This window comes from Loxodonta africana, chromosome 13 (assembly GCF_030014295.1).
Source record: "Loxodonta africana isolate mLoxAfr1 chromosome 13, mLoxAfr1.hap2, whole genome shotgun sequence".
Lineage (NCBI taxonomy): Eukaryota > Metazoa > Chordata > Mammalia > Proboscidea > Elephantidae > Loxodonta > Loxodonta africana.
The window spans coordinates 63,127,429-63,143,384 of NC_087354.1; the positions used below are offsets into that span (position 1 = coordinate 63,127,429).

The 15,956-nt window shown below is 39.0% G+C and overlaps 1 protein-coding gene across 12 annotated transcripts in view; it reads right to left on the reverse strand.

Moving 5' to 3' along the window:
• INPP4B (inositol polyphosphate-4-phosphatase type II B) overlaps positions 1-15,956 on the reverse strand; it is a 971,994-nt gene that overhangs the window by 97,194 nt on the left and 858,844 nt on the right. For 11 of the 12 annotated variants that reach the window (XM_064267536.1, XM_064267532.1, XM_064267535.1 and 8 more), the window contains 3 exons: positions 3,733-3,905; positions 2,394-2,517; positions 1,210-1,327 (listed from right to left, as the gene is read on the reverse strand). In XM_064267536.1, the coding sequence (XP_064123606.1) occupies positions 1,210-1,327; positions 2,394-2,517; positions 3,733-3,905 (415 nt within the window). Of the gene's footprint in view, positions 1-1,209; positions 1,328-2,393; positions 2,518-3,732; positions 3,906-7,040; positions 7,187-15,956 lie in introns of those variants that run through there. The other variant, XR_010317444.1, reaches the window with a different exon arrangement.

The window sequence follows — 15,956 nt, forward strand, 5'->3', positions numbered from 1 at the left end:
TCTAACAAATCTCTTTCTTATCTTGAATATTTAATCAAGTGCATTTAAAGTAATTGCTAATATGGCTGGATTTTTTATTTGTCATTTTGATATTTGTTTTCTATATATCTATCTTACTGTTTTTCTGATCCTAATTTATTACCTTCTTCTTTTTTTTTTTTTTTAATGTGTTAAATAGGATCTGGTGTACCACCATAATTCTTTTGTTGATTTTTTTTCATTTACTTTTTTAAAATTATTTTCTTAGTGCTTGCTCTAGGGATTGCAATACGCAATCATAGTGACCTTATGTATAACAGAATTAAACGCTCCCCAGTCCTGTGTCGTCTTCATGATTGTTGATATGTTTGAGTCCATTAACTATCGTGTCAATCCATCTCACTGAGAATTTCCCTTGTTTTTCCTAACCCTCTACTTTACCAAGGAAGATGTTGGTAAGGACGCCTATATAATAAATTCCCTTTCATTCATATATACTTTTTTCATTTTGACCTGACAATGTTTCAAATTTTAAATATCTTCACATAACATTTAAAAGTCCTAATGCCAGAATGGTTGAAATTTGGAGCAGTTCTGATTGAAATCATTTACCATAGGATATAATTCTTCTGTTGCAGGTCTATTTTACATACTATCGTGTTTCTTAATTATTTCTGATAATTTACCCATCAAATGCTGACCCACAAAGCTATTTATTTAAAAGTCTTCTTGGAAATCTCACAATCTGAGAGTGAATGATTAAAAATAAATAAGAAAAATGGTGGTATATGCCCCTGACATAGGAATACATCTTTTCTAAAATGTTGCTGCTTTTAACTGAATTTAATTTAAAGTCATCTCAGGAATTATGATGCTATTAACCAAACGATCCCTGCAAAAGTAAAATCACTCAGGGCTTTAAACTAGATAGTAATAAAGAGCAAAATGTCCTTTATTTTGTTCTTCTCATGCATGCTGTCTTTGTGAATTTCTCAGATTTCACTGGGGGGGCATTACCATACTCACCTCATTACAGCGCGATTTACAGACACATGAAACTTCCAGGAGTTTTTCAAGGTCTTCCCCTGTCATGACACCTACATTTTATTTCTCACCATAAAAGAAAAGAAAAATCTCAAAACAAAAGCTGAATTCCTCTTGGTTCCTTCGTTAGGAATTAATACAACATGTCCAGCAAAGCTTGTTCTTTAGGAAATGGGCGCCACTTACCGCCTTCCTGTTATAACTGGCAAGACATCATTAGATTTGGCTTCAATTATTTTAAATGCTACTTTCTTCAAATCTGAAATGCCAACAGCCATGTCCTCTAGCATTCCAATTTCATCACCTAAACAAGGGAAAAGGTGCCTGGTTACAAACATGCTATTTGAAGAAAATGTCAGTAGCTACTATGCCTCCCTGCTGGAATTGGGTCTAGTGTTTTAGTGAGTGAGTTTCTAAATGCAGTGAATCCATTCTAAAAGCTTTTCCTCAGAGGCTGAAGGTTTTCATCAGTGAAATAAGAACCGTTTCAATGGACTCCAGCAGGCAGTGTACACCCTTTGAGGGAAGGAAGTATGTACACATTTGCTGGGAGGCTGGAAAGAAGATCCAAGCAGGTAATGAAACAAAATACCCTGCAGATCTCTTTCCATAAGGAGGACTGATATTTTATTTCCAGAAATAATAGCAATGACTGAATCAAAATTCTGGGCTCATACTGGTTATATACAACAGAATGTTGACAAAAAAAGCCTGAGAGGGAGGTAATTAAGCAAGATTCTGGACCAGTGCTCTCCAATAAAAGTATATTGGAGATTTTATATATATATATATACATATATATTACATATGTAATTCTGTATTTCCTAGTAGTCTTAAAAGAATAAAATAAAACGGTGAAGTTAACTTTAGTAATATATTTCACCTAACTCGGTAAACCTAAAATAAAATTTTAACATGTAAATCAATATGATAGTCATTAGTTCAATATTTCCCATCTTTTTTTTACTAGTCTTTGAAAACTGGTGTATGCATAGTACATCTTCATTTGGACTAAACATATTTCAAGTGCTCAACATGTGGCTACTGTGTTGAACAGCACAGTTCTAGACATTAGAGGATTGGGACTTTAAAAACCAAGTCATTGAATCCGCGTTGGCAAAGAGCCTTCTGTATTAAAAAAATAAAAATCCAGATGGCTCAGGACTCCACCATGAAAAAATCTATAACTCCATTTTCAGAACATCATGGAAGTAAAGGTATAGTTACAAGGTGAATGAATGCAAAGAACTAAAAGGTTATATTTTTTTCTGTAATATTTAATGCAATGAAGGTTTCATATCTAACTGGAAAATCTATAGGTCAAAAATCCCTATGAATACGATTTTAGCATGTACTACGGCAATACTCACTGTATGTACTTAGCAGTCCTTCATATTGTACTATCAATCCAACTGTGTGAAGCTGCTCTAAGAAGGCAGGGTCGTGCAAACTTGTATGTAATTTGATGATAAAGCCACAGACCAATCCAGCAAGCTAAACAAATATTAAAGAAATTAAGAGGCCAGAAAACTCATTAGTTTAATTTTAACATATTTTAAGGCTTTTGATGCATCATAGGTTGAATTTAAAAATTTCAAGTACTTATAACAAAACTACAAATGTTTATGTATACATATGAAAAGAAGTTGACGGTCTTTGATCTAGCAAGAGCTTTCAGGAAAAGGCTTAAGGTACGTAGCATTGTGAAAGGGGAAAAAGCCTGGACTTTGGAGTTCCGTTGAAATGTCTTCAAATCCTCTCTTATCACTTCTAACAGTGAGACCATAAAAAAGCTGTTTAACATTTCCAAATCTTATTTTTTTAATACATGCAGAATAAGGACAACAGTGCACAGTCACAAAGTTATTGAAAGGACACAGAGAAGAAAGACAGATGAAGTAGAGTATAATGCTTGAAACATAGTTCCATTCACCACTGATCATCCAAGAAAGTGATGGGTGCAAGGGTGATTTGGTCAAAGTATTCCTACTGCCTATAAATGTTTAAAAAGGGAGGCCCGCTTTCTATTTCCCTCTATGTCTTCTGTCTATAAAACTTAATTATAGGGGTATAGATGGGTGGGAAGAAGGTGAGGTACCTGCAAACTTACCGTGGCGAAGGCCAGCTTTAGCATCTTGAGTAGGGGTTAAAGTAGGCAAGGCAGATGGTCCTGCCTAATTTCCCATTTAAGCCCTACTGCCTTGCAAACTTATAAAGAAAAGAGGAGGAGATCACTGTGAAACCCTGACCTTGGGTGCATGGAGTAACTATATAGACAGAGGACTGTGATCAATCCCTTTAACTAGTCCTGGCCAGCCACCTACAGAACTATATAGATAGATGGTGGTGATCAATTCCTTTACTCCTGGCCAGCCACCTACAGGGCAAAGCAGTGTGTAGATCCCAGACATAATACAACAGCTGCCTAAGCAACCCTTTCCTACACAGACTCCACGCGACATGAAGGAGAATGTACATTTCTGACATGCAGCCACTTCTTTTCAGCAATAAATACTTACAGTCTCATAAAATGTTTCCATGTGATACTGAATTCGTATTTATTACGAATAAGAAAAATTGGGCACCAGAAATTTCCAAAAAGAAGTACTTTCAAACTAAAGCTGCCCCCAAAAGAACTCTACCTGGTCGAGGAGAGCATGTTAACAATTTAGCACTATATTAACAACAATAATAACAACAGGCACCTACTGCTTGACTGAAGACGATGTCTCTTCTCAGGGTCAGCATCAAACACTGGGGCAAGCTGTATGCAAGTTCCTGAAGAAGCACAAACGTCAGCGACTGCTTAGCTCGGTTCACCACTTCTCCCATGCAGTCCTTCAGGGTAAGGATGAGGGGATACAACTGTTCATACCAGTCCTCTGGGTGGGAGGGATGTAAGAACAGTGGGACAGATGAAGGAAGGTCTTGGAGCATAGGACCAATTTATTTATTTTTTCAGTGAAGTTATACATATTATGAAGGATTCGCAAAGATTAGATTTGAAGATCTTCAATGCAAATCTCTCCCCCGAACTCCAGATGTCTATAATCAGCCAGCCACCCATTGGATCTCCCCACTTGGATGTATTCTGCACATTACAGTAGAATTCTCTGCTCATCTCTGATTTGTGCCACTCTCTCTTAGTGGATGGCACCACGAAGCTCTTCCATACTCTAGAGTTTTCCTAAACTTCTCCTTCTGTGGCCTTCACATTTAATTGGTCATTAAATTCATTCTACTACTGTCCTATCATCTTCCCCTTGTCCTTTCCCGTCATCCTTTATTGCTGTCACTTGGATCACATCCTAGCCCCCTACCTAATGGATTTTTCTCCCTTCAGCAGTCCTGTTGTGTTCGAGGAGCTTCCAACTCATAACCATGCTATAGGACAGAGTAGAACTGTCCCATAGAGTTTCCAAGGCTGTAATCTTTACAGAAGCAGATTGCCACATCTTTCTCCCATTGAGTGGCTGGTGGGTTCAAACCGTCAACCTTTTGGTTAGCAGCCAGTGCTTAACCACTGTGCCGTCAGGGCTTCTTACCTCCAGCTATACCCTTCTAAGATCCATCCTTAAGAGTGTTGTTAGAGTGAGCTCCCTAAACCCATCCCATCATTCCCCCCCTGTACTTCCTTACTTAGTATTCTTTAAAAACACTGAAGCATTCAGAATAAAGTACGAGCTCTTAAAAGATCCTCCATTATGTGACTTCTACCTACTTGTCCAAGTCTCAGCTCTCAGAATTTCTTCACTTGTCATCTTGAGACCCAGATGAATTGCAAAGCATGTATATCCCCAAACCCATATTGCTCTCTGACTTTAGTGCCTTTGCAAACCCTATATCTCTTCCTCTACTTATTTTCCTGACAACTTAACTTCTCTGCAGACTTAATTCAGGTATTCTGTTTTCTAGAAGTCTTCTATGATTTTCCCAGTGCTTCCCTCCTTGCTCCGGAAGGATGGATTGAGTTCACTTTTTTGTGCCCACAATACCTTGCCCCTTACTGTTACAAGGCTATCTACTGGTGTTTTCCTCTGCTAGAATGTGGGTTCATTGCGGGCAAGGAGTTTAATTTTTAATTACTCAATCTCTAGAACCTAGCATGGTACCCAATATATGGTACTCAATGAGTTTCAGTTGAATGAACAAAGTTACAATAAATATATTAAATCCATTCATATATAAACAAAAATGAGAAAGTCAAGTTTCTGAGAGTATTGGATTTCAAAAAGCGTTCTTTCCAATCAGGATACAAAATTGAAACCATCTGTGCTATTTCTATGTCTAGATTTTTAACACACTTCAATTATGTAATTATGACTTTGCCACACCATATAGAAACAAGTTATATTCTATTTCAGTTTATTTGAAAATCAAAACCCTGACAAATGCCAAATATTATAGGTTCTGGACTGTGTAACTTTTCATTAAAATATAAAGAAATTAACAGTAAGATGACAAATACAATTTAATATGAAGGAGTACAAGCTGCAAAATTGCTGATGAGGCAGGGCCTGAAATTATATGATATTTTCAGCACAAAGATGCTGAAATCATAGCGAGTGATATGAGTGGTCAATAACTCATCAAGACCTTGAAAGAGCTATAAAACCCACTGCTGTTGAGTCGATTCCGACTCATAGCGACCCTATAGGACAGAGTAGAACTGCCCCATAGAGTTTCCAAGGAGTGCCTGGTGGATTCAAACTGCTGACCTCTTGGTTAGCAGCCATAGAACTTAACCACTACGCCACCAGGGTTTCCGAAAGAGCTATAGGGAACAATAAAAAGTATCATAATCACCATTGCGCCACACCTACTGTCACTTAGCTGTCTCATGTGGTAGTGTAATGGACTAGATAAAATCAACCAAAATAGTTTAAACAATAATTGATGACCCCAACTTCATAAAAATACGTGTTCTTATTAACCCTCTATATTAACGCCTATGTGGTACCATATTGTAAAATACATTGTGAATGTTAGGAGTTATTTTTTTTAAATATTGAGGAATCAAAAGTTATGATAAAAATTAGAAATACTAGAGAAAGGGAAACTCAATGCAGAGCTGTGAAATCTGTAACCAGTTAATTAAGGACTCACATACAGGCATCCTAGGATGAAATATGGACAAAGGTTCAATTTACACAATTTGTCCTTACGTCATTGGAAATCCTGGTGGCCTAGTGGTTAAGAGCTGAGGCTGCTAACCAAAGGGTCAGCAATTCAGTTCCACCAGGCGCTCCTTGGAAACTCTATGGGGCGGTTCTACTCTGTCCTATAGGGTTGCTATGAGTTGGAATCAACTCGATGGCAATGGGTTTGGTTTTTGGTTTTATTGATCCTTATGTCATTAGCAAAAGTATTAGCACAAATGGTGGTACATCAGGCATTTTCAGAATAAAAGACACATCAATACACACCAAGAAGGACTACCCTATATTCCTATATATTTTTTATATTTGTGTTCTTTTCTCTTGTTTATCTCCCGTTCACTCTCCCACTCTTTTACATTGCTGTCCTCAACATGAATGTATATTGAGAACACACAGACTAGGAAAAAAATATTTCAATAAACTGATTGAGATGCAGATCTGAAAAGATAACAGACTGCAAATCGATTTTATTTTGTGTTGGGCCCTATAGAGATCAGTTTCTTAAAAAGTACTAAAGAATTCCCACACATAAAATAAAGCATGTGTACAGTAGGTGGCGCTGCTTTATCAGGCTGAAGTAGAACTACTTTGCCAGTAGTCATTCCATTCGAAGCAATTGATTTACTTTTCTATACATTTGCATAGCTCCCAAACGATATATTTTTATTGCTAAAGTATCTTGCATCATACTATCCTGTGTCAAGTGGTCAATAACTTGGTCATGAATGTTATTTACTCTTTCTAGTTAGAAAACTGAAAATCAACTTAGATGTATACTTTTTCCCGTTTTAATACTAAGCTATGGTTCAAATGATTTGTAGCTGTTGGTCTTGAGCTCTTTAAAAGAAGAAAACTCACAGATTTCTTCAGAAGCAATCAGGGTAATGTTACTCTAAACATCTTCCTCACACTTATTTAACCACTGGATTCTTAATCTTGAAATGCAATCAGATAACCAAAAAGAAGAGTGTGACTTGCAGTTCCACTAGAATAGAAGTGGAAACCTGGAAAAAAGGGGAACAGGTGTGGGCTAAGTTTCAACTGCTATTATAAAGCTAGGATCATTGTTATATATTTGTCTGACACAAACATTACTTCAGTGTCTTCATTTGCTATAATTATATATACTTCCTATGGTTAAAATTTAAGAAAAATGACACTATGGGAAAATAATTATAAATGAGAAAAATGACAAGTTGTGTGAATGAAGTAGTGTGTCTTAAAGATAAGAGTAAACTTCCTATGGAGAAGCATAAGTAAGAAAGCTAAAAGTACATTTTTTTTTTTCTAGAAAAGAAGCAATTAACGTTAGCAGATAAAGGAAAATTGCACCGGCAAATGCAAATTGTGATGACTGAGGGTTTCTTCCACGTTATTATTCACTCAGTGTACCGCTCAGGTTCTGATATCAACACAACGGGGTGTGACAAGCCAAAGAAAGGCTGAAGGCAGTTCATAAATGGCCTTTTTGCTCCAATGAACATTCTAAACCACTCTCAAAAAGGAAAAACGAGTGCTTTCGTTTTCTCTTTAAAAAAAATGTTTTTGGGAAAGAAGAAAAGCTCCAGCTCTTGACATCTTGAGACCTTTGTCACTTCCCCCTCACCTTTGTGTTGCTCCATACTTCACTGTTTACTTGGTGTTTATTTTGTCCTATGACAAAGCCTTTTCATGGCAAGGATGAAGACGGTGTTCCTTCTGACTTTTCTAGTCTGAGGAAGAAATTCTCAAATGAACAGCCACTCTTCTGAGTTTAGTTTGTTTTTCAAGTTTCGTATATATATACATATTTGTGACATATCCAGTGAGGCTGATGAGCTAAGGGCTCATTGCAGTATGGTCACTGCACCAACACCTGTCGCGTGAGCTAACTGGCCTAGCAGGCACTTAAATGCCCACACTGTTGATTTTATCCCCTGGACTCTTTTTAAGTAACAAGGGAAATGTGAAGAGAATGGTTTAGTGTCTGTATAAAAACTTTCTGAAACTCCTTAACCCAGAATCCAATCAGCAGAGTCTTTCCTCAGGAAAACATAAAATGTGCGTGGCTTAGCTGAGATTTTCCTGAGCTTTGTGAAGTGTGTTGGAAGCCATTCAAGCTGAGCCTGTTTCCCAGTCCTTTACTTGCTTCTATAATGTATTCAAGTGACTCACTGAAAGATTCAAAGGACGACTGCCGTGTGCCCCCCTCACCTCCTCCACACACCATCTATTTCCTGTACAGGTTGTTCACGTCCTCTGAGCTCAATGGCTCTTATGTTCCTCAGGAGAAAAATAAAAGATCCAGATACCAACCAACTGTAGCAGAACACAATGCTTTCATTCCAATTTCTGAGCCATTTTCTTCTCAGGTGCTTGGTCTTCTTTGCTCATTTAAAATAATTAACTTCACAAAAGCTTGTAGCCACTGTTAGTTTTGTTATCGCAACCTTTCAGACATGGGAAAAATAAAAGCTAAAGGGTTGCATGTCTGTTAAACTTTATGTAAAGAGATATGAGGAGAAATGAGGCCAGTTCTTAGTGTTCACCTAAGTTAAGATGATAAAATGAAAGGCAAACAATTGGAATAACCTTTAAGGAGGATAATAAAATTCCCAAGGTTGTAAGGCGAACACAGACCAAACCTGCAGACAACAGGGGTGGTATGCTATGCTCAAACCTCAGGTAACACAGATCTGAACGGGTTCATGGTTAGGAGTATGGTGACAGTGGTGGGGGATGTTGGGGTTCCTGCTCACAGAGTCACTGTTGTCTTTGAGTGGTCTATGTCCTACCTCAACCCAGATATGGCGACCAGTGTGTTCCTCTGAATGACAGTCCTGTCTACAATTCTACAATGTGAACAGCATAACTTGGAGGAGTCAGTGATAAAGGTTCCTCTCCAAATACTTTATAGTTAAGCTTCTTGTCTGAGTATGATTCATGTGGCCAACATGGTCCTGGACCCTAGACACCTCATCATAAGAGGCATCAAAATACTTAGACGTATCCAGGGATACGGGGCACAGAAACTAGACTAATTCCAGACAAATGATGAGTAATTAAGGAAAGAAAAGCACCTACTGAGGCTTGGTTACCAACGATGCTCTCCCTGGCCACTCAGAACGCCCTCTTTCAAGTCTTCCTGAACTCATCCCCATCGCTGTCTACCTACCTCCCGTCTCTGGTCCAGGAATTGAAGAATCAATCTGTATCTACCTCACTTTAACAAAATGCTAACCTTTCATTAAAAGCACTTCCTTATATTACATTTTATTACCCTCTTTTTGCTGCCATCATGAAAAATATACTCATTCATTGGACAAATAGAGGCTCTTATATGTGAAGTCCTATGAAATCTCTCACAAGAGTTAACTGGCCAAGCAGGCTGTCATGGAGTCGATTTCAACTCACAGCGACCCTATAGAACTGTCCCAAAGGGTTTTGAAGGCTGTAAATCTTTGTAGGTGCACACCGCCACATATTTCTCCTGTAGAGTGGCTGTTGGGTTCCAACCACTGATTTTTTGGTTAGCAGCCCAGCATTTAACCACTGTGCCACAAGGTCTCCTCTCATAAGTGCCCATACCATCATAAATGGTATTTTTGCTCCAAGGAACTTTTAAACCACTCTCATAAAGGAATGGCTAATGCTTTAATTTTCTCTTTTAAAACTGTTTTTGTCCATTAAACAGACAATAGATAAGTGGTAACTTTGGTGAAGTGTAAGACAGTACACAATCCTGGGGAAGCCAGTACTACTTGTCCAAAGCAAGGTCATGGAAGTTCCACAGGCTCATCCAAACTCACTGAAGGATCGAATCACTAAGCTGAGGGCTGTGGGGGCCATGGTCTCTGGGAACATCTAGCTCAAAGGGCATAATAAAGTTCATAAAGAAAATGTTCTACATTCTACTTTGGTGAGTAGTGTCTGGGGTCTTAAAAGCTTGTAAGCAGCCATTTAAGATACTCCACTGGTCTCAACCCCTCTGGAGCAAGGGAGAATGAAGAAAACTAAAGACAAAAGGGAAAGGTTAGTTCAAAGGACTAATGGATGACAAATACTATAGCCTCCACCAGACTGAGTCCAGCACAATTAGATGGTGCCTGGCTACCACTGACTGCTGTGACAGGGGTCACAATAGAGGGCACTAGACAAAGCTGGAGAAAAATGTAGAACAGAATTCCAACTCACACACACGCACACAAAGACTAGACTTAACTGGTCTGACAGAGACTGGAGAAACCCTGAAAACATGATCCCCAGACATCCTTTTAGCTCAGTAACGAAGTCACTTCTGAGATTCACCCTTCAGCCAAAGATTAGGCAGGCCCATAAAACAAAACGTGACTAAAGGGGCATACCAGCCCAGGGGCAAGGGCGAGAAGGCAGGAGGGGGCAGGAAAGCTGGTAATAGGGAACCCAAGGTCAAAAAGAGGAGACTGTTGACATGTCGAGTGGTTGGCAACTAGTGTCATAAAACAATATGTGTACAATTATTTAGTGACAAGCTAGTTTGTTCTGTAAACCTTCATCTAAAGTACAATAAAAAAATGTTTTTGTCTACAACTCATATCTCCTATCCTCAAGAAGCTTAAAATACAGAAGGAAGGATAAGAGGTATAAAGTCATGCCTATAATATAAGGAAGTAGAAAAGTGCTGTAAAAGTTAGGACAATAACAAAACAAGTTTAGAAGAGTTAAGGGTTGAGAGGCGGGAGAGTTTATCTTTGGCCAAAGGATCACATTCCTTCACAGTTGTGTCATTTGTTGAACACTTGAAGGAAATGATATGCGGAGGGAGCTCAGGAAAGGCTGCACAGTCTGCAGGTGGTGCGCATCCATAAAGTGAAGCTGTGGTGGGATAGAGTCCGAGAAGGATGCCCGATTTGGTAATGCTGAGTTCTATTAACAAATGCCATCAAATGGAGGGAGCAATAAGGGGTACTGGAAAGGAAGAGGGAAAGGGCTAAGCTGACTCGAGGACTTGGAAAAGGCAAAATTGAAGTAGAAGCAAACATTGAGCCATGTAGTGGTTAATTTTCTGAGTCACTTGGCTAGGCAGTGGTTTGGCAGACTGTGGACTGGTTGCTGTTCCATAGTGTAATGTAATCACCTTCCATGATGGGATCAACCAATCAGTTGAAAGGAGAGTTACCTTGGGGGTGTGTTCTGCCTCCAGAATATAAATAAATGTTGTAGCAGAGCTCTTTCTCTCTCTCTTTTGACCCTATACTCTTCTTGTTGCTTGACTTACGGATCTTGGGATGTTAGCCTGCAAAAGTATCCAGCCTGTTACCTGGCCTGCAGATTTTAGTTTTGCCAGACCCCCACAATCCCTTGAGCCAGCAGAGGTCTCCACCCTGCTACCTGACCTACAGATTTGGGATTTTCCAGCCCCCACAATTGCGTAAGCCATTTCCTTGAAGTAAATAGCTCTCTCTCTCTTTCTATGTGTATGTGTGTGTGTGTGTGTGTGTGTGTGTGTGTATACATAAACACATTTTATATATATATATATATCACTGGTTTTTCTTCTCTGGAGACTACATACTAAGAAAAGCCAGAAGTCATGAAATTATACTGATGGAAAAGTACATTTGGGCAGTCACCGTAGTAAGTGTAGGGAATGGGGGAGGTAGGAGAGGGGAGAGAAACAGGATGGTGCAGAGTATGTATGAGCAGAGAGCCAAAGGCTAAGAAGCAAGACCCAATCTAGAAACAATGGGTATATGGTAGGACAAAGGGAAGCAATGTTTTTGTAACCCTGGAAGGAGGTAGCACATGAATACTGCACCTTCCATTCCCTCTACCACAAAGTGGCCTTAAAGACTCCAAGAAGAGTCAAACACAAGATAAACATGTGCCTTAAGGTATAACCACCTTGGTGCCACTGGCCTATGATCCAAGGTAAACAATGAATCTTAGCACTTTCCAGCTGTATTAGAAATGAGTGCACTGCCCAACTCAAGACAAACTGCTACGAGAAAAACAAAGGCAACCTTTTCTCATGTCAAGGGAACCTTGTTTGTTTAAACCCTGCCAGCCTGAGAATGCAGTGTCATAAAACTTTCCAGTTTTGCCCTTAGAAAAATAGCAAAGGAAATGCATCAAATGATATCCTGGTTAAACTTCTCGTTTCATTGCCCAAAGTAGAAAGCTTTAAGTAAATACTGCTAAGACAGTTTCCAGGAACTAAATCCATTAATCAAACAAGCCCTGTATTTGTTGTAGCACAGAAGTTTTGAATTTGAGTTATACTGGCCTGGAAGAATCCCACACCCATTCATTGAGTTTATTTTGCCTTTCAGCTTTAAAAAAAAAAAAAAATTGTAACCTCAGGACTTTGTCTTACAAATAAGCTGGGTATTTAAGAAGAGAATGCTCAGGCAGTAAGCCACTGAGCAACCTGACATCACTGTCTGCCTCAGACAGCTCGTGTCATTTAAATTTTGTCCCATACCTAAGGTTGAGAAGAGGCAGTGGAGTGAAGAGTTTACTGAGTTGACTGAAGGCTGGTTAGAGTACAGGCGTCCAGAGAAGAGAACAGGTGATGCATGTCTACCCTGAAGTGAATGAGGAGAGTGTAGTAGTTTCTTAGTAGTGTTCAAGGCCAGTGGAATACAGTCCACTAGTGTTTTGATTTCTACAAATACAATAGAGCCACATGTCTGTAGATTTAACCTGTAAGTGCTGAGTAAGCAGGGAAGTAAACAAACAGAACACAATGTAAACAGTACATTTCTCAGGCCATTCCATTCAATAATTATATGCCCTAAAGTCTCCAGATGGGAGAGTTGAGTCTTGCTTTTCCTCCCCCTATTCCAGTTTCTCTATGGGCACAAGTGTCGCCATATTTATGGGCAAGTAAATTTGCAAGTTTAATTATGACTACATGCAATTCTTAAGTTCTATAAATGGCTCCACTCCACAGTAAACCTTTAAGAAATACATATGGGATGGATTTTCATGAAGTTATCTCATAATATGACTAATTCCTATCTGACAAAACTTAACATTTTGCTAAAGGCATGATAGTGAAAAATTATCTGTACAGAGTAAGATTAGAGATGCTATTGCCTGGAGAGAACAGAAACTGTGAAGAATAGCAGTTAAGAGAGCTGACTCTTGAGTCAGACCATCAGAGTCAGAATCTGGCCTCTGCTACTGGACCACGTGTGATGGTGTGCAAATTATTTTTATCCTCTTCTTCTTGATCTATTGTTGTTAGTTGCTATCAAGTTGATTCTGACTCATGGTGATGCTGTGTGAGTAGAGTAGAACTGCCACTTAGGGTTTTCAAAGCCGTGACCTTTCAGTAGCAGATCACTAGGCTGGTCCCTTGAGGTACCTCTGGTGGGTTTGAACCACAAGCCTTTTGGCTAGTAGTTGAGCACTTAATTGTTTGCACCATTCAAAGACTCCTTTTATCCATTAATTGTGTGGAGTTACCTCCTATGAGTGTTGTGAGAATTAAATATAGGCAATTAATATAGGCTGTATTTTTCAACAGATTTTAGCACATATTAAAACAATTAAAAAAACAATTAGGCAATCAAAATGAGGGAAACCCTCAATGAACTGAATTGACATAATAGCCACAACAATGAACTCAACATATCAATGATCATGAAGATGGTACAGGACCAGGCAACGTTTCTTCTGCTCTACTTGTAGTCACTGAGAGTTGGAGTCAACTAGACCACAACAACAAGAAGCAACCAACAAATATTAGCCATTAGTGGCACAGTGGTAAAGAGCTCAGCTGCTAACCAAAAGGTTGGCAGTTCGAATCCACCAGCCACTCTTTGGAAATTCTATGGGGCAGTTCTACTCTGTCCTATAAGGTCGCTATGAGTCAGAATGGACTATGAGCACATGGTGCACCCACATCTACCCACCTACCAGCACTTGTTCTTTATGCTCTTCTATTTCTTAGGATGAAGTCTTTTCTTCTCCAGATAAGGTCAGCTCCTCTCTCTGTATACCAGATCATATCCCCTTTTACCTACTTAAGCGTCACTCAAGCAACACTGTCCCTTCACTATTATCAACATTTCCTTTTTTTACTAGATCATTCCCATCAGCACACAACACATGTTATTACCTCTCCATCTTAAATAGAAAAAAAAAAAAAACACCATGTCTTGACTCTACTTCCCTTGACAAATTTTATCCTATTTCTCTGCCTCCTGTCAGTGAAACTCCTCAACAGAGTTGTCTGTACATGCTGTCTCCAAGTCCCTTTTCTTCCTCTTTCTCTTCCTTTTCACCCACTCCACTGAGTTACAATCCCTACTCGCTCTAGTAAAGCGACTCTTGTCAGTGTCGTCAATGATTTCCACATTGCTAAACAGAGTCACTTCTCAGTCCTCATTTTATTTGACCTATCACTGGCATTAAGCATGTTGATCACACCCTCCTGGAAAGTCTCTATAATCCTGGTTTCAGGATATCATATTCTCTTGGTATTTCTCCTACTACTATGGCCATTGCTTATCCAACTCCCTTGCTGATTCCTCCACTTACTTCTGATCTAAACCAAAAAAACCAAAACCTTGCTGCCAAGTCCATTCTGACTCATAGCAACCCTATAGGACAGAGTATAACTGCACCATAGGGTTTCCAAGAAGTGGCTGGTGGATCTGAACTGCTAGCCTTTTGGTTAGCAGCCATAGCATTTAACCACTATATGCTACCAGTTCTCCTCTTTCTGACCTACTAACACTTAATTATGCCCAGGTATAGTATTTTTTTTTTTTTATAGTCTACAGGCCAATTCTCCTTTATCTGTACATTCAGTCCCTTGTTGATATTATTCAGTCTCACAGCTTCAAGTATATGCTGACAATTTCCAAATTTATATCTTCAGCCTGAACTTCTCTCCTGAAATCTGTATTCTTATATCCAACCACATATTTGGCATTTCCATGTAAATGTATACTAAGCATATCAAACTTCACATGTTCAAAATGGGCTCCCATAATTATCATCAAACCTGCTCTATCCAGAGTCTTCCACAACTTAGTATATGGCCACCCAATCCTACCAGTTGCCCAGGTCAAAAAACTCTGATTCATTCTCTACTCTTCCTTTTCTCTCATTCCCCCACCTAAACCATAAGAAAGCCCAGTTATCAATACCTTTAAAATATACCTAGAAACTGACTACTTTTCATCACCTCCACTACCACCTTCTTAGTCCAAGCCACCATCATATCTCACTGGTGTACACCTGGTTCTACCCTTTTCACCTGTCTATTATTTTAACACAACAGCCAATGTGTTAAAATGTAAGTCAAATTAGGCAAATCCTCTGTGTAAAACCTTCTGCCTTCTTAGTCCAAGCAGCCATCATGTCTCACCTAGATAATTACATTAGACTAAAAAAAAAAAATTTTTTTTTTTTCCCTAACAGGTCTATACCTGGTTCTATCCTTTCCACCTATAGCCTAATTCCAACACAAAAGCCAATGTGTTAAAACCTAAGGCAAATTAGGTTAATCCTCTGTGCAAAATCCTCCAACTTTTCTCCAATTTTCTCAGAGTATATGTCAAAGTCAATAAAAGGCCTTACACGGTCTTTTTCCCTAGTTCATGTGTTCTCTTCACTTACTCTATTCAAATCAAACCAGCTTCCTTGCTATTCTTTGGACATGGCAGACACACTTCTCTCTCAGAGACTTTGCACCAGGTATTTTCTATTTCCAATATATCCTTCCCCCAGATATTCACATGGCTCAGTCCCTTACATTCTTCCTGTCTTTGCACAGATATAATTTCTCAACGAAACCTA